Raw genomic sequence first — 18,421 nt, 5'->3', positions numbered from 1 at the left:
CTCCCCCTGGGCTCTGGCCCCACACTCCAGGGATGGAGCCAACCCCACACAGATCCGGCCGGTCTGGGTTACAGAGGAGGCTGCCCCTCCCCCAGTGAGAGGAGGTGGTGACCACCGCGGCTCCCCCGGGACTCCCCGGGGTCCTCCTCGCTCACCACACCCTCCTGCCTCCAGAGGTACATGCTGGGGGAGGGACCAGAAGAAGTCAGCAGCATCTCACCCATCTTCCCAAAACCTCACTGACATGTCCGGCCGGGAGCAGGTGCAACCGGAAAATCCCTTCCGGTCTCTGGGGCCAGAGGCAAGAGAAATGTCTGTAGACCAGTGCCTTAGCCCAGGGACTGGCCAGAGGGGCTGGATGGAGGAGGCGGGACAGGACCTCCTGGGCTGACTCTGGGCCTGAGAGCCTGCTTTCTGCCATCCAGCTGGGATGGGTGGGTGGTGGTGAGGAAATGAATGGTGATCTTTGCCCCCAGGGACTTAGCCGTGGACAGAACCGCCCCAGGTCTGGCGTCTGCCCCTCCTCTGGGCACGCCTTCTCCAGGACAGAGTCCAGGTCTCACTCCATACCCACCCCTAACCCAGAGCCACCCTTTCACCAACGTGCGGTGGGGAGGCTGGGGGTCAGCCGGCAGGGGTTCTCAAACCTTAGACTACAGGTAGCCATGCCTGGCCCCACCCCACCAGAAGCATCTAGTGTGATGAGATTCCAAATGTAAATGACCTGGGGTGAGGTTCTTCTCCTGGAATTGGGGCAGAAGCTCCATTCAATTAAAAGGAAAAAAGAATAGAGATGGAGTCCAGAAACCTGGCATCTTGTGTAGACTCTGCCTCAGTTTCTCTCTGGGAGACCCCTGGGATCTCTGGACCCCTGGGATCTCTGGGCCTCAGTCTCTTTATCCAATGGGTTGTCATTCTCTCCTCTCTCATAGGGTTGGTTGGTGTGAAGGAGCCAAGCTGATGCCCTAGTTCCCACACCCGCTTGCAGTTGTGGGGAAGAGAGCAGGGTTACAGTTCTGCTTTTCTTTGCTTTGGGTTTTGATTGAGTGCCCTTGGTTTTGGACTCTGCCCCTAGCCTCTTGGTGACCTTGAGAAGCTGTCTGGTTGGCCTGCTCCTCCTGGGTGAGGCCTAGGGTGGAGCCCCTTCACCACTCACCATCGCCTGGGCTCTGAGGAAGGCTGGCAGACACCCAGGAGGTTTCCTGCTGCTGGGCTGGGAGGAATCAGAAGTGGTCTATCGGACTTCCCTGGTGGTCCAGCGGTTAAGAACCCATCTGCCAGTGCAGAGGACATGGGCTCGATCCCTGGTCTGGGAAGATTCCATGTGCCACGGGGCAACTAAGCCCATGTGCCACAACTACTGTGGCCTGCAAGAGAAGCCACCGCAAAGAGAAGCCGGAGCACGGGCATTAGAGAGTGGACCCCAGTCACCACAACTAGAGCAAGCCTGCACACAGCAATGAAGACCCAGTGCAGCCAAAACAATTAATTAGTTAAAAAGAAATGGCTCAAGGACCCTCCTGAGCCAACCTCAGGAGGTGGCACAATGTGGCAGGGTGGTCATCTTCTGCCGCCCCCTTCAGCCAATCTGCACCTGTGCTCAACTTTCCTTCTCCCACCCTGATGGGGGCTCAGGGTCCGCCTGTCCAAGCCGACCTCCCCAAGCTGAGCCCTGGGAACCCAAGTGACTCTCATCTGCTCAGGAGCTGCCTCATCTCAAATCTCCAGTCCCATCCACCTGACTGCCTCTGTCCCTTTGGCATTTCAACAAACTCCAGGTCTCTCCACCTTGGGAAAAAAAAAAGTGTGCCCCTGGTGAAGGAGGAAACAGAACAGGCTCTATCTTGAAAGCAGGATTCCATCTTGGGCCAGACTGTGGACTTTGAGCCACAATCTCTGCGGTTTGCCCAGTATCTATGGAAACCACATACCAACTGGAAAACCAGGCCCCCGGAAGGAAGAGCCCCAGGGCTCTCCATCCCTAAAAGAATACCCTAATTATCTGTGAAATCGAATAGAATCATACATTCTATTATGCTTATTGGGGTATGACCACAGGCCTATTGATAATTGTCCACTGTTAACTACCTAGGCTTAAGGCATATGAATCACAGGTTAACTTTGATTGTATCTTTCTTTTTCCTTTGTTCACACTAGGTTCAGGGAGTTTGGAGAGGTGGGTTTGGGCACATATGCTTAGGGTATATAAGGTTTTCACAAAAACTGGTTGGGGTCCTTGGCTAAGAAGAGACTCTGCCTTGTGCCCTCCGGTGTAATAAACTGAACTCCACTATCTGCATTGTCTTTCTGAGTGAGTTTGTTTGCTGGAATGCATGGCTACAACACTGGAACCAGCCCTCCCCTCCTTCTGTTCAGAGCCAACTTCTCAAAGGAGTCTGTTCACCTAGCATCTCGCCATCTGCTATCTCAGACCTCCTCAAGGTCTCAGGTCTCCCTCTCTCCCTCAGGTCTCCCACAACCTCAAGGGCAAGTTTGGTCCTGGTCTGGCCTGGCTCATCTCGTAGGTAGTCTTTATCATCCTCCCACTCCTGGATGCCTCAGGCTGTGGCCTCTTGGTCTGCTTCCTTCCTCTGCCCGTCTCCTGAGTGCTTGCTATCTCATCTCTGCCTCTCACCCGACTGTCCCGGGAAAGTTCAACCCACTTTATTAGGTTAACAACTTGCAACTGTATTTCCAGGTTGAGCAATCCAACTGCCCGGGGATGTCCTTGATACACTGAAAAGATACACAAACTGAGTTCATCTTCCTCCTTCTCCCCATCTCAGCATCACCTCTGGTGCTCAAGCAGAGACCTAGAGTCACCCTTGATTTCCTGCTTCTCTTGTCTCATCTGTCTCAGAGTCCTGGTGACCCTACTTATGGAAATCTTTCAGAATCACAAGTCCCCAGGTAACACCAGGGTTAGAGGAACATGGGAACATCACCACAGGAAGCCAACATTCAAATCTAAAACAGACATTCTGGGAAGTCTCTGGTGGTCCAGTGGCTGAAACTTCGAATTCCCAATGCAGGGGGCCTGAGTTCAATCCCTGGTCAGGAAACTAGATTCCACATGCCACAACTAAGAGTTCACACGCTGTAACTAAAGGTTTCATGTACTTCAACTGAATATTCCGCATGCCACAACTAAAAAAGATCTCGAATGCCTCAAGGCAGATCGAAGATGCCATGCACCCACTACTAAGACCTGGTGCAGCCAAATAAATAAATATTTTAAGAATAAATAAAACAGACATTCTACAGGAAAACTGGTCTGGTCTCTTTGTCCATGTCAGGGCAGAAGGAAAAGGAAGGGGTTGTCTAGGGAGAGTTCAATCAAATGCAATGAATGCATAGGATTAGATCCTGGTTTGAACTGGCTATGAGAGACCTGTCTTAGGATAATGGGGGAAATTTGACTATGGCCAGAATCTTAGACTACATTAAGGCATTAATGTAATGCTATCATGGTTACAGAGAAAAAGATCATTTTAAGGAGATGCATGCTGAAGTTTTCCAGGGAAGTGAAGTGAAAGTCGCTCAGTTGTGTCTGACTCTTTGCACGTCCATGGAATTCTCCAGGCCAAGAATACTGGAGTGGGTAGTCTTTCCCTCCCTTCTCCAGGGGATCTTCCCAACCCAGGGATCGAACCCAGGTCTCCCTCATTGCAGGTGGATTCTTTACCAGCTGAGCCACAAGAGAAGCCCAATACTGGAGTGGGTAGCCTATCCCTTCTCTCTGACCCAGGAATCGAACTGCGGGCTCCTGCATGACAGGTGGATTCTTTACCAACTAAGCTATCAGGGAAGCCCTGATATCAGGGAAGTTTTCAAGGGTGAAATATAATGAAGCCTGGAACTTACAACTTTTATAATTTTATTCTTGGCAAAAAAGATAGAACAAACATGGAAAATAGTAATAGTTGAATCTAGGTAATAGGTATAATTATATTCATGTCAGTATTCTTTTTTACTTTTTCATATGATTGAAAAATTTCATAATAAAAGGCAAAGAAAAAACCTTCAAAAAATTTTTTTTAACTCTTCTTGTGTTACTACTCCACAAGGTATTCATTATTTCTTATCTGGAAACAGACCAGCCCTTCCAGCTCCCCTCTGTTCCCAATCTATCACAGACAAAGGAATTTCTCTCCCTTTAAGATACAGTTCTGGGGCCAAGGATTCTGGAAATATGGCAGCTTAAACATGCCCTGCTTCTATTGCCCTCCTAACTGCTACCCTCTACTGCCCAAACCAAGTTGGGGCTGGGGAAGATGAATGGGTGGGACCTGGCTGGCACAGGTGAGAGGCCCTGAGACAGGCTGGGACCTGGGAAACCCCAGGGCAAACTATGCCTGCCATGGGACCCTGGAGTGAAGGCAGGGTGAGCCTTGTCCAGACCCCTTGCCCCCAGGAGCTGATGGGGAGCCAAGTAGGTGGGCCAAGCAGCCTCTGTGCTTAAGGCTGGTCTTGCCAAGGAGGCGAGAGACCACTACTGCTCTAGGGACCCCCACGAAGTGGGGCGTTCTAGCATCTCACCTCCAACCCTGATGAGCCAAGATATATAATCACTCCTCTGATGGCGCTGGAGAAAGGTGGAACAAACAGAGCCACCAAACAGGCCATTGCTATCAGACCCCAGCATGACCAGGACTCAGGACACCCTAAAGACACCATCACAAATCATGGCGGGAAGAACTTGTCAGTATAAAGGGGGATGGGACAGCTGGGTGACCATTCAGGAAAAAAAAGATAATTAAAGATGAGTCTATACCTCACTCTGTCCACTCAGACATACCCCCAAAGCATCAAAGATTCATGTTAAAAGTGAAGACATAACAATACTCAAGGAGGAAAATATGAGCAAAATTCTCTATTAAAAAAAAAAGCCTTTGTAACAATGTTCTAAATCTAAACACCATAAGATAAGTGGTTTATACACTTGGCTACACAAATGTATTTCAAGAAAACTTGAATGGCAAAAAAATATCATTAGCAAAGCCAAAAGACGAACTTTGACAAGGGATTACAGCTCATGTAATAGGCAAAGGGCTATTTTCCCTATAGAAGGACCACCTAGAAACCAATTTAGAAAAAAGACCAATAACTCAATATATAAATGGGCCAAGGACAGGAACAGACCATTCACAGAAAAAGAGAAACAAATAGTCCTCAGATACATAAAAAGATGCTCATTCTCACTGGAAAGAGAAATGCAAACTCAAGCTACCTTAAGATAATGTACTTTATGATCAGATTGGCAGAAAACAATATTTTGATGACACTCAGTTGGCAAGGCTGAGGGGAGACAGGTGTGTTCATTTGTGTTGGTGGGAGAGCAAATTGATATAAGCCCTGAGTGCAGCAATTTGTCAACATCTAAAAAATACCTACTGTTTACCCTTTGCCCCAGCAACTGTACTTTTGGGATTTCTCTGTGATTTATCTGTACAGGTGTAAAAGATTATTTATTATAATATTGTTTGTAATAGCAAAAGATAGGACACAATCCAAGTGCCCATCAGCAGTGGTTTCTGGTTAAATGATTTAAGCTACGTCCCTACAATGGGAAACCATGTAGCTATAAGGAAGGATACTTTCTATGTACAAGCTCCAGGGCACATGGTTAAATAAAAAAGGCAAAAAATAAATAAATAAGAAACAAGATGTCCTGCATACTATTGTCAGGCGAGTGTATGTTCCTCGGTTCTTTGTCTCGTCACAACAAAAATCTGGAGTGACGGACCTTAAAGCCCCCTCGGCGGGTCACAGCTCTCAGGTCTCGACCGTGTTATAGCTCTTAAATAAATCAGTGTTACAGCTCTATTTTATTTAGATAATAGCAGGAAAATCCATCTTCGAGGCGTGAGGGCACGTCGACCCAAAGACGCGAAGAGAAGAGCGCCCCATCCCGCGGGAAAGAGAGAGAAGAGGGCTTTGGCTCCTCTTTTTATATGTTTCTCTGTCCCTGGGCCTGTCCTATGCAAATTGGGCCAGCCAGGAGTGTTGTTTGTTTTATCTGAGGTTCTCACTCCGGTCCTCAGACCTTCCTTTGTTCTATTTTTGCGGGCTTTTCCCTTTCAGTTCTTTTTAGCCACCGCCATTCTGGACTCCTTTTCCCTATTCTAACTAACTAACACTATCTTTGTGTAAGACAGACAGAAAATAATCAATATATTATACTAGTCTGTGTTTGCAGAAAGCAATTCTGGGAGAATAGAGAAAGAATTGATTAAAGTGGTAACTTTTAAGCTGATAAAGAACAGGGCAAGGAAGCCATGATGTGTATGAGAATTATTGCTATATACTTTTTAATGCTTTGATTAAAAAAAAACACGTAAGCATATAACCTAGTTTAAAAGAAAAAATGCGTACCTTGAGGCTATTCACAAGATAGAGGGCTGGAAAATACAATTACAATGTGAACAACAAGAAGAAAAAACTCTCTGAGATTCAAGTAAGGCACAAAAGAAGAAGAAAAGGACTGCTTTAGAACTTTAAAATATAGTGTTGTACTACTAATTGGGGGAGAAGATAGTTACTCTTGATATTCAAATGTATGGCCTGGGAGATCAGGCCACACATATCTCTATATCTCAAACCTCAGAGCAAAAGCACATAGAGGTGGAAGTGAAGAGGGAAAAGATAAGAAACTGGGAGATCCAGCCAGGAGAGCCAACATGCAAAGGAAAAAGGAAAAGAAACAATAGTCATGTTAACAAGATTTCCCTAAACTGAAAAACAGACCCAAGTCTACAGACTGGCAGGGATCTGTGAGTTCCAGATGGGTCGCTGAGAAAAAGAATCCTCATCACACACATGCTCTAGAACACATTGGATTAGGAGCCGGAGGGAAAAACAGAAGCCACTAATGATGAGAAAGAACAGAAAGACAAGAGATTAACAGAAGGAGAAAAAAGGGAATCAGTAGCAACCTCATCGAAGGGGAAAAGAATACCGTAAGGTAAACCAATAAATGTAACATAAACCACTAGTAATAAAATCAAGGACAGTGTACCAATTGTTAAACGAAATGTGAACAGACTGAATTATCCCATTAAGAGACAGCTTGGGTTTAAAAAGCAGTGATATGATACACACAAGAAATATGCTTTTTTTTCAATTAAAAAATGATAATGGTTGAAAATAAAAGGACACAGAGAGATACCAACAAGTGAAAAGCTTAAACCTGAAATTCTACCTTTCTGTTATTAATATGGTCATACTTCCTTTTTATTTCATTTTATTTTACCTTTTCACTTGCTGGTATCTCTCTGTGTCCTTTTATTTTCAAACATTATTATTATTTTTTTTTAAACGAAGGCTGAGTATTGAAGAATTGATGCTTTTGAACTGTGGTATTAGAGAAGACTCTTGAGAGTCCCTTGGACTGCAAGGAGATCAAATCAGTCAATCCTAAAGGAGATCAATCCTGAATATTCATTAGAAGGACTGATGCTGAAGCTGAAGTTCAAATACTTCAAATATTTGAAGCTGAAGTTCAAATACTAATGCGAAGATCTGACTATTAGAAAAGACCCTGATGCTGGGAAAGATTGAAGACAGGAGGAGAAGGGGATGACAGAGGATGAGATGGTTGGATGGCATCACCGACTCAGCGGGCATGAGTTTGAGCAAGCTCTGGGAGACGGTGATGGACTGGCAAGACTGGTGTGCTGCAGTGGATGGGTCGCAAAGAGTCAGACACAGCTGAGCTACTGAGCAACAGGCACTAAGCAGGATAAAAAGGGATATGACATACTGATGCTGCTGCTGCTAAGTCACTTCAGCCGTGTCTGACTCTGTGCTACCCCATAGACGGCAGCCCACAAGGCTCCCCCGTCCCTGGGATTCTCCAGGCAAGAACACTGGAGTGGGTTGCCATTTCCTTCTCCAATGCATGAAAGTGAAAAGTGAAAGTGAAGTCGCTCAGTCGTGTCTGACTCTTAGCGACCCCATGGACTGCAGCCTGCCAGGCTCCTCCTTTCATGGAATTTTCCAGGCAAGAATACTGGAGTGGGGTGCCACTGCCTTCTCCTATGACATAATGATACAAAGACACAATTTGTGATGACAAGACAGTCAAAATCTGTATGCTCCCAATAGCATTATAGTTAAATCGAAAAAGCAAAAACTATTATGAGAAAAGGGTTTCCCTGGTGGTCCAGTGGTTAAGAATCCAGTTGCCAATGCACGGGACATGGGTTTGATCCCTGGTCTGGGAAGATCCCACACGCCATGGAGCAACAAAGCCCATGAGCCATAACTACTGAGCCCACTCTCTATAGCCCATGCGCCACAAACAAGAGAAGCCCCCACTGTGAGAAGCCAGTGCACGCGATGAAGAGTAGCCTCCACTCATCACTACTAGAGAAAGCCTGGGCACAGCAATGAAGACCCAGTACCACCAAAAATAAAAATAAATGAATAAATAAACCTTTTTTGAAAAAGTACATGAAGCACTTTATAGAGAGAATTTGAGACGGAGATTTAATAAACCTCTATCAGAATCAGAACAAAAGAAGAAAAGAAGCATATAGAGAAAATGTATTTGAATGATCACTAAACTTGATTTGATACATATGGAACCTTACATCCCTTAAGTATACAAAAATATTTGTATAGAAAATATACAGGGACCTCCCTGGTGGCCCTTTGGTTAAGAATCCGTCTGTCAATGCAGGGGACACAGGTTTGATTCCTGGTCCAGGAAGATCCCACATGTAATGAGCAACTAAGCCTGCAAGCCACAACTAGATAGTTTGTGTGCCGCCAAGATCCTATAGGATGTAATGAAGATCTGATGCAACCAAAGAAAGAAAGAAAATGTGCAGGTTTTCTCTGTCTTTGAAGAACTTTGAAAACGTAAAAAGAAAGATTATTATTAAAAAAAAAAGATTATTTACTAGGCCAGAAGGAAATCCATAACAAAAGTGGAACTTTTACAAATCTAGGAAAAAAAGGAATACTAACCTGGTAAAATAAAAAAACTGCCAAAAATAAATAAAATAAAAAGTGACATGGCCAAAATTAACTAGCGAACCAGTGGAAAACCTGAAAAGACTAATTACCATTGATGAGCAAAATTAATAAATAAAATCTGCCACTGACAAAGCACCAGGTCCAGAAGGTTTCTCAGGAGGCTGAATTGTAGAAGCCGTTAGAATTAACCTCTGAGATCACCTCCTTGGACAGGATTGTAGATTTCCCTCTCACCTGAGAGAGTGGGATGGGGTGGGGTGCTCCTTGGACGTGTCCCCCCATAGCACTCTGCACTGGAATTCAACACAGAATAGTGTAACTGTCATTTATTTGTCAGTCACTCCTTCTGGAATGTAAGCTACCTTCATTCCAGGGACCGCCTCTGATTTTTCATTGTCTCCATTACCTGCTTTTTACTGAATCAAGAGATGTGGAAGCAAAAAAGTGCAGCATAAATGTCAGTGTACACTGGGACAATCCTATGTCTGTAAAACTCCCCAACATGTAAGCCTAGGAAAGCAGAATGGATGGAGAGAAACCACAACCCCGAATCATTAGATTGAAATCCCCCCATTATCCAAATATTTGTAATGGGGTTAAACTACCTTTATGGGTTTTCCTAGTGGCTCAGATGGTAAAGAATCCGCTTACAACGCGGGAGACCTGGGTTCTATCCCTGGGTGGGGAAAATCCCCTGGAGGAGGGTATGGCAACCCACTCCAGTATTCTTGCCTGGAGAAACTCCATGGACAGAGGAGCCTGGTGGGCTACAGTCCATGGTCACAAAGAGTCGGACATGACTGAGCGACTAAACACACACACACAAACTATCTCTATAGGGGAACGTGCCTGCTCACGCGCTTCAGTCGTGTCTGACTCTGCAATCCCATCGACTGTAGCCCTCCAGGGTCCTCTGTCCATGGGATCCTCCGAGGCAGAATGTGAAGGGAAAGTGAAAGTCGCTCATTGTGTCCGACTCTTTGTGACCCCATGGACTATACAGTCCATGGCATTCTCCAGGCCAGAATACTGGAGTGGGTAGCCTTTCCCTTCTCCAGGGGATCTTCCCAACCCAGGGATTGAACACAGGTCTCCCGCATTGCAGGCGGATTCTTTACCTGCCGAACCACAAGGGAACTGGGAGGTATTCTCCAGGCAATACACCCCATGCCCCCCTTCAGGGGATCTTCCCCACCCAGGGATTGAATCCATGTCTCCTATGGCTCCAGCATGGCAGGTGGATTCTTGACGCTGAGCCACCGGGGAAGCCATAATGGGGGAAACAGTAATTTGCAAATTCAGACCAGGCAACAATCCTCCAGTTGTATAATGAGGAAGGAAGATGGCTGGCAGGATTGGAGGCAGGCCCCTCTCGGGCCCAAGTGCCTGCAGCCTCCAGGACAGACACGAAGCCTAGACACATACCCCTGACCTGCTCCCCTTCATGCTCGCTGTGGACCTCCAGGCAGCGGAAGGAGAGATGCAGGGCGGCAGCATGGAGCCCAGAGCTGGGGCTGGACAGAGGGCCCTGCAGACCTCACCTTGTCAAGGCAGCAGCTCTGGAAATCCCCCAACACCACAATCCTTCCTCAGTTTGGAAACAGAGTCTCTGAGTGTTAGCAAGCACCCCTCCCCAGGACCCAGCCCTAGCACCCCCATTTCCCTGGACACCAACCAACATCAAGTGTCCCCTCACTGCTCAACCTAGTAAAAGTGGTGTTAGTCGCTCAGTCTTGTCCGACTCTTTGTGACCCCATGGCCTCACCAGGAGCTCACCAGGCTCCTCTGTCCATGGAATTCTTCAGGCAAGAATACTGGAGCGAGTAGCCATTCCCTTCTCCAGGGGATCTTCCCGACCCAGGGAACGAATCCCGGTCTCCAGCAAGCAGGCAGGTTCTTTACCATCTGAGCCACCAGGGAAGCCCCACCTAGATCCAGCTCCAAATCCCCCCAACACTGCTGTGGAACCGCGACCGTGTTCTGACCACCAGATACCCCCAGTCATGATCACGGGCTTTCCCGTGCCCGGGACTTGACGCTGACCGGCCATCGGGGTTGGCATTCAGTACCGACTGCCCATCCTCTCCCACTATTGGACCGACAGCTCCAGGAAGAGCAGAGCAAATAAGAATAGGGTGAAGCAGGCTGCCGGAGCTGAGGGAGGAAGTGGGGAGGCAGGGGGGCTTGCCACGGGATTGTCTCAGGAGGCCTGGGGGCTGAAGGGAACCGGGTGAAAAGAGACCCGGGCTGGGGGTGGGGTTGGGGGAGGGGGGACCACCCAGTGACAATAGTCTGCGGGGCGGGAGGCTGTGCCTTTCCACCTTGGGAACAATGGGCAGGGAGGGCTCTCAGTGGCCAGGAATGTGGGTAAGCATGGGAGGGAGGGTCCCCTAGGACCTACTCTTTCACAAACCAGGTCACAGGCTGGGCAGTGGGGCTCTTGGGTCAGCTTGGGGCTGCAGATGAGTCATGGGAGGGTGTGTTCAGGCCAGGTGTAAAGAAACCAGCCGGGCCACCCTAGGACAGCTACCCTAACTGGGCAGTGGGGAGAGCTGTTAGAAGGGGGGAGGATGGACAAGGGGACGCGTCAGTCCCTCCACTTGGCCTCCGCTCCTCTGTTCTGACCAGCCTCCTTTTCAGAAGCCCCCCCTCCTGCCGGCTGGTCCCAAAGGGGGATCTAGCTGGGTCTGTCCAAGATCAGTTCCCTCATCTCGGTCACAGCTCCCTGGGGCTGCCCTTGGAGTCTGTCCCATGGAGTGTGGGCCGGGATCCAGAGAGAAGGGCAGGGCTCGTGGCAGCAGGGGTCCCCGGGTGGGTTCTCTTCTGGGATGGGCTCACGGAATGATCCGGAGGGGACTCAGGAAGGTGAGGGAAAACCACTGAGGCGCGCCCCTCCTCCCCCAGGGTCCCGACTCCAGGGCACATTTCCTGGTCACTCACCAGTCCTGGCCGAGGAGGAGGAAGGAGCGCCCTGGGGCTCCTAGCAGTCTGGAACCTGCTCAGGTGCGGCGCCTCCTGGGCTGTTTGCCTGAGACGCCGCGGAGGCCGGGGCTGTGACCCCTTCCTCCCAGTGGCCAATGCCCGGCAGCAGGGGCGGGCTCCAGTCCAGGTGGCTGGCTTGGCCCTTCCCACTTCTGAGTCATTCTAGGGTGTGGTGGTGACCACACCCTGGAATCCCCGGGGTCGGAAGGCCCCTGGCCCAGGGGTGGGCCCTGCATTAGTTTCTGGGGAGGAGTCACAGAGGCCCCTTCCTCACCTGGCTTCCCCAGGCTCCCAGACTGCCTCCTGGCAGCACGTGTGTGTGTGTGTGTGTGTGTGTGTGTATGTGTGTGTGTGTGTGTGTGTGTGGTGGGGGGCGGTCACCTGGCTGTGTGTGTGTGTGTGTGTGTGTGTGTGGTGGGGGGCGGTCACCTGGCTGTGTGTGTGTGTGTGTGTGTGTGTGTGTGTGTGTGTGGTGGGGGGGGTGCGGGGAGGGCGGGTAGAGTCCTCCACTTTCCTCCCCCTCCTCCCTCTCTCCCTCCTCGGAAGGGGTGCTTCTTCCTCTCTCCTGTTTAGTTACCGATTGTGTCCGACCCTATGGACTGTAGGCTCCTCTGTCCATGGGATTTTCCAGGCAAGAACACGGGAGCAGGTTGCCATTTCCTTCTCCAGGGGATCATCCTGGACCAGGGGTCGAACGCGTCTCCTGCATTGGCAGGCGGGTCCCTTATCACTGAGCCACCAGGAAGGCCCTCTACCCTCTCTTGGGACATCTCATTCTCCCACCTCACCATTAGGCGCAGAGAATTCCTGCCTCCTCCTTGCCCCGGTGCCCATGACAGGGCACCTCTGAAAGGTGAACACGTGTTTGCTTTGGGCTTGTACTGTCCTTGGTGAGGGGAACGGGGTGGCCAAGGCTGAAAGCCTGGGACTCAGCCGGGGTTTGGGGTCTGGAGGAATGCATCTGATCTTGACACCGCCTCCTCCTGGCTGTGTGACCTTTGGTCAGTCCCTAAACCTCTTTGAACCTCTGTCTGTACTCAGGGCAAATGTGGGGTGTGCCCAGGCCTGCCTTCCGAGCCACTGGGAATATGAGTTGTTTTGTTTTTGAAATATGGAACACTTCACGAACTTCCGTGTCATCCTTGTTCAGGGGCCATGCTAATCTCCTCTGTATTGTTCCAATTTGAATTTATGTGCTGCCAGAGTGAACACTGGGAGGGTGAGAGCTCACAGGATGAGAGCTCGTAGAACTGTTAGCCCCTTTGAGACAGGGATTGTTGCGTCTTCCCAGGCTGTGTGTCCCAGTGGCCAACCCACAGCAGGTGCCCACCACGTGCTAACCTAGCTGAGTGACTGGTGAAATGCCCCAGGTGGTAGAGGTGCCTCGCTTCTAGGGGCGCCAGTCGCTGCCTCTGCCAATCATCCTGCCCTCCTCATCACCCTCTCCCCTCGTCCGACGGTCCATCCACTGGACACTGTCCCCACCTGCTCTGATGACCCCACGTCACCTCCATCCACACATCCCTCCCCCTCCTCCCCTTCCCCCCTCTCCTCCCCCCTCCACCTCCTCCCCCTTCTCCCCCTTGCTCCCAGCTTCTGCTCCTCACTTCTTTCTCCTGGGGTGGAATCTCTTCATCTACCTCCTCGCCATCCTCTGCCTCCTGTCTTCCTGCCCTTCTCAGGAGATTCTGGGGAGCCTCCACCCAAGATTTACACCCACATCTGGCCACACAGCGTCTCCCCTCTCTGTCTAGTTTCTGAGAATTGTCTTCACTCTGCACCTCTGTCCTCAACCTTCATTCCTCTGCCCCTTTGCTCTCTGCCTTCAGCAACTCCTGGACCAGCTCCTGATAAGGTAGCTGCGGACCTTCTGGCGGCCGCTTCTGATAAAAGCTCAGTGGCCTTTATCTCACTTCTCTTTTCTCCTGGACACTCCTTGGCTTTGGGGCCAGTACTCTGCTCGCATTTCCTTCTTGTTCCCTGGCTGTTCCTTCCTCTTTCGCTCCCCTCTCCTCCCTCTATCACCCAAATGCTGTGGCCCTGGGGCTGTCTCGAATGCAGTGGCCCCGGGACTGTCTCAGGTGCTCTTGTCCACACCCATCGCTCCACTATCACACACCGAGGGCCTCCTCCTGGGCAGCAGTCCTAGCTGTCCCAGACTGGAACCAGGCACGGACAGAGTGGGCATCGCATCTTTCCTCCACCTCCTCCTCCCTGGTTATCCAGGCCTCAAACAGCACCACCGTCAGGGCCAGTGTGCAAACTGGGAGACTGGAACTCCTCCTGATTTCCTACCCACCCCCTCAGCCCACTGGCCACCAGGTCCCACCCAGCCTGCCTCCCAAATCTTCTGCCATCGCTGCATGCCTGGGAGACCATGAAGGTCCTCATCATTCTCCAAGGCCCAGCCGCAGAGGTCTTCCCTCAATCCCCTTCCCCTCTCTGCTGAGAGCTCTCCAATGGCTGCAGGATAAAGTCCAAATTCCTGCCAAGAGCCCATGAACCCCTGTTCAGCAAGACACTATCCACTCCCGACCCCACACTCCCCTCCCCGAGCCCCACCTGTAAGATCCCAAAGGTGCCACATCTTCTCACACCTCGCCTCCGCCCACGCATCTCAGCACCTCGAGTGTAGCTCCATCACAGACGGCCTGTGCCCCACACTGAAGATCTGTCCCTTCCTTCCAGTCTCCCAACCCAGACGGTGAACCCCCCAGAGCTGGAGCCGTGCCTCGGTTGCCTTTAGATCCAAAGGCGGGTATTCCATCAATTCATACTTAGTGAATGGAGGGGAAAGGTGGGAACTTTCTCCTCCAAGGAGGTTATGGGCAGGCTCACCTTTCGAGAAACTCCTTCTCTAAGTGCTGCTGTGAACAGAGAGCAGGGTGGGACTTCCTTCCCAGGAGGGAACCAACTCCCTTCCCCTGGAGTTTGTCCTGGATGGAGTGTCAAGGGAGGCCGATAGCTGACACTCAAAGAAAACATGGCCACAGGGAGTGTGGTCTTATCCCCATTACCCCAGGGAGGAAACAGGACCAGAGATGCTAAGTGACTTGTTGAGGTCACACAGCGAATTAGGGCCAGAGCGGAGGCTGAGCAGAGCATCTCGGGGGAAACCCAGGTCTCTGGCAGACACCCCAGTTCCTCCCTGCACAAGCCCTGATCATCTATGTCCATCGACTCCTAACACACCACTGCAGCTGCGGGAAGCTGGAGGCTCGAGGCGGAGTGACCCTGGCAGCTGGGATGATTTTTCTTTGAGCTCAGGAGGTACTGGGATCTGGACGGGAGGTCTTCCTCTCCCACCGTGGTCCTGGGTTCTGCCGTGGTGCCCCTTGGGCAGACTTGCAGAGCCTGGGTTCATGTGGTTAAGGGAGCTGCCTCTCCTCGTCCCTCCTCAGCACATTCCGTAAGGCTCTGGCTCAGGCTCGATGCCAGGAGCTGGGGTTCAGAGAGCAAGGCCAGTCCCCCACCTCTAGAAGGGAGGAGTGCACCTCCAAAAGCCAAATAGATATTCCCACCATCACAAGGTCAGAGAGTGTGGAGAGGTGCGAGAGCCTGCCGAAGAAACGGAGCGGCGCCGAGGGCAAGGAGAGCAGGCGTGCAGCCATATATTCCAGAGAAGATGGAATAGATAGATGGTGGGCTGGCAGAGGCGCTTGGCGCAAAGGTTCCACTCCATCACCCTCCACCTCCTCAGCTCTCTCCCCTCCGGGTCCGGGTCCTGATCTCGTTCCTTACACGCCGCACGTTGTTCCCCATTCTGGCCACCAGAGGGCGGGTTGCCTCTTGCAAAAACCGTAGCAAAGGCGGAGCGGGCCCAGAGGAAAAGATACCCAGTGGGACCTCAGCCAGTCTTGGCAGACCGCCTACTACGTGTCAAGCACGTCCACGCTTCACCTCTTTTAAGGCTCTCAACAACTCGAATCCTTTGATATTGTTCTGCGTGTACACAAGAAGGCGCCGTGGTGGGGGGAATGAAGTGACTCGTTTAGCAGTTGGCAGATGACCCAGCAGAGTCAAATTCGAGTCTGTGTAGCCTCAGATCCTGAACACTGCACTATAAGAAGACCAGGGGCCTCGCAGATGGGGACGGTGCCTCCTTCCTCTGGGCATCCCAGACTCAGCCTCTGCACGTGGCAGGCATCAATATTTATTATAATCATATCGGGTCCAAAAAAGGAAATCAGAGACTCACAAGTTTCAAGAGTCATCTCTCCACCGTCCCCTAGCCTCTTGGTCTAAACGCAAACAGACTCTGAGAGAGGAAGTGGATTGCCCATAATTACACAGCTGCGGCAGATGTCAGAAGGGGCCCTGTGCAGCGCCCCCCCGCCCCCCGCCCTCACCCCATCTCTCCCGCAAAAGTCCCTAAACTTGAAGAAGTCTGGGCCAGCAAAGGATTCTGAGGTTGTAAGACTTTTTAAAACGTGCCCCTGTTTTAAAAATAATATTTAAATATTATTTCAGAAATCCCCAAATTTACATAACCCGATTCTGAGGCGAAAAGAATATCCTCACTGTAACTGGACTTATTTCTGAAACAAACCCATCGAAATTGAAAAAAAAAAAAAAGAGGAACTAAAATGTTGGAACCAGCCAAAAAAGGAAGCAGACCGCTGACTTTCACATCCATTATCACCTCCGACACCCAAGCTCATGTGAGAAACGCGCGGCAGGTAGAGCCGGCGGCGGTAGTCCGCCACCATCTCTTATTTCATTCCAGATGTGTTTTGGAATGGTTTGGATTTTAGAAGGGTAACGGGCCCGCACCTGCTACAGGTGACGTAATGCTCCCAGCAAGGCTTGGGCGGCACCGTATGATCGGGTTTACTTGCATTTCTACAGCAAAACTTGAATATTCACACTAAATGGGGTATATTAAGGCTGCCCACGGCCGCACATCGGTTCAAGTTAAATTCTGCCATTAACTGAGTTACAAAAGCCGTTTGAGCGCCAGGGAGCCTTGGCATTTGGGAACTGGAGATAAGAAATCTTGAGTGAGTCTGTACCCCTCTGGTTTCGTGGTTGAGCAAAGTTAGGCTCGGCGAGAGCGAGCTGGTCCAAAGCCGGCAGACACTGCTGCTCCGTCGAGCCGAGACGTAAGGCTCAGGGGGTCTCCCAGCGTCCAGGCTTTTAGCCGGCGGGAGTAACCCCCGCCCCACCCCCCCAGTCTCCCCACTCCCGGCTCCGGTGGCGTACCTGCTCCGGCCGCTGCTCCGTCGGCGGGCCGCGCACGTCCCGGATGGCCTCGTAGACGTTCTCGGAGTCGCTGCGCGCCAGGGGCCGCGGGCACACCCATGAGCCGGCCACGCTGCAGGCCTTGAAGCCGCCCCCGCTCCCGAGGAGGCCGGCAGGGGGCGCCGCGGTGCGGGCCAGGTCGTCCAAGGACTGCGCGGGCCTCACGGGCGCCGCGGGCCGCGTGTACAGGCAGGCTGGCGAGCCGGGCGCCAGGCTTCGACGCTGGGTGGCCGCGCCCGGTCGAGCTCGGCCGCACAGGGAGCCCGCGCGGCCCCGGGGCTCGGCTGGGGCGCCGTCGGGTTCGGCGGGCGCCGACGCGCTCACGAAGCGGTAGTCATAGGCGAGCGGTTCGGGAGCTGCGGGGCCCTGGAGGGGCGCGGACGGCGGCGGGGCGGGCGCGGGGTGGCCGAGGGCCGGCAGCTCGCGCACGTACTGCGCCGGCAGGTAGAAGGGTCGGCCGCCCGGTTCGCTCCGCACGTGCCACCAGTGCTCCGTGCTGCGGCGCAGCAGTCGGTAGCGCTCGTTGGGCTGGATGGCGACGCGGCGCCCGTCCTTGCCCGTGTACTCGAAGGGATGCTCCACCAGCACGTACACATCCCCCTCGACGTCCGCCGCCATCGCGGCCGCCGCGTGTCCCTGTGGGCGACGAGGAGGAGGGGCGCGGAGGTCAGGGCCGCCGACAGGGCCGCGCTCCGCACAGGGGAGCCCGAAGACTTCGAGTCCCGAAGCTACAATCGTTGTGTACGTTCGGGCCTCGGTTTTCCTATCTCGAAAACGCGGGGCTTGGATGAAATAATCTCTACGGTTCTAATTCTTACACGCAGCGATGGAATTAAGACAGCCCGTTCATTCTGCGGCCTGGAGTATAAAATTCTATCCCTCGGTGGGGAGACGGTGGCTAACACCGCTCCGGCTTTAAAGCCAGGGAAGCTTTAAGGCTGGTTGGGGGGTACTGCCCGCGATAAAGTTGACATCACGTGTGCATAAAAACTGACTGGGCCTCAGTTCCCGCATTTGTAAAGTGGGAAAAATAGCCTATACCTCCATCCCGCCCTGTCCCGACACTTCCAGGAGCCTTCAGGGGATCGCGTCCTTGGCAGCTCCTATCGCCCCAGCCACGCACCCCGGCGCGTGCGCCCCAGGCCCGAGGGGGACAGAGTTGCGGCGCAGGTTCTGGGAGCAGCCCCCGCTTCGCTCTACTCTGGGAGTGTCCCTG

General features: G+C 51.8%; 1 protein-coding gene and 1 non-coding gene across 4 annotated transcripts in view; both read right to left on the bottom strand.

Annotated features, from left to right (window-relative positions):
• Positions 1 to 18,421, bottom strand: part of ARHGAP27 (Rho GTPase activating protein 27) — a 37,465-nt gene that overhangs the window by 17,064 nt on the left and 1,980 nt on the right. For 2 of the 3 annotated variants that reach the window (XM_043466185.1, XM_043466196.1), the window contains exon 3: positions 17,167 to 17,841. In XM_043466185.1, the coding sequence (XP_043322120.1) occupies positions 17,167 to 17,823 (657 nt within the window). In that variant the 5' untranslated portion in view covers positions 17,824 to 17,841. Of the gene's footprint in view, positions 1 to 11,922; positions 12,050 to 17,166; positions 17,842 to 18,421 lie in introns of those variants that run through there. The other variant, XM_043466223.1, reaches the window with a different exon arrangement.
• Positions 13,070 to 13,176, bottom strand: LOC122425143. Its single transcript, XR_006264720.1, has one exon. It is a non-coding gene; the product is annotated as a U6 spliceosomal RNA (small nuclear RNA).

The sequence above is a fragment of the Cervus canadensis genome, chromosome 1 (genome assembly GCF_019320065.1).
Source record: "Cervus canadensis isolate Bull #8, Minnesota chromosome 1, ASM1932006v1, whole genome shotgun sequence".
Lineage (NCBI taxonomy): Eukaryota > Metazoa > Chordata > Mammalia > Artiodactyla > Cervidae > Cervus > Cervus canadensis.
The sequence above is the reverse complement of the archived record's forward strand: the minus strand, read 5'-3'. Positions and strand labels throughout refer to the sequence as shown.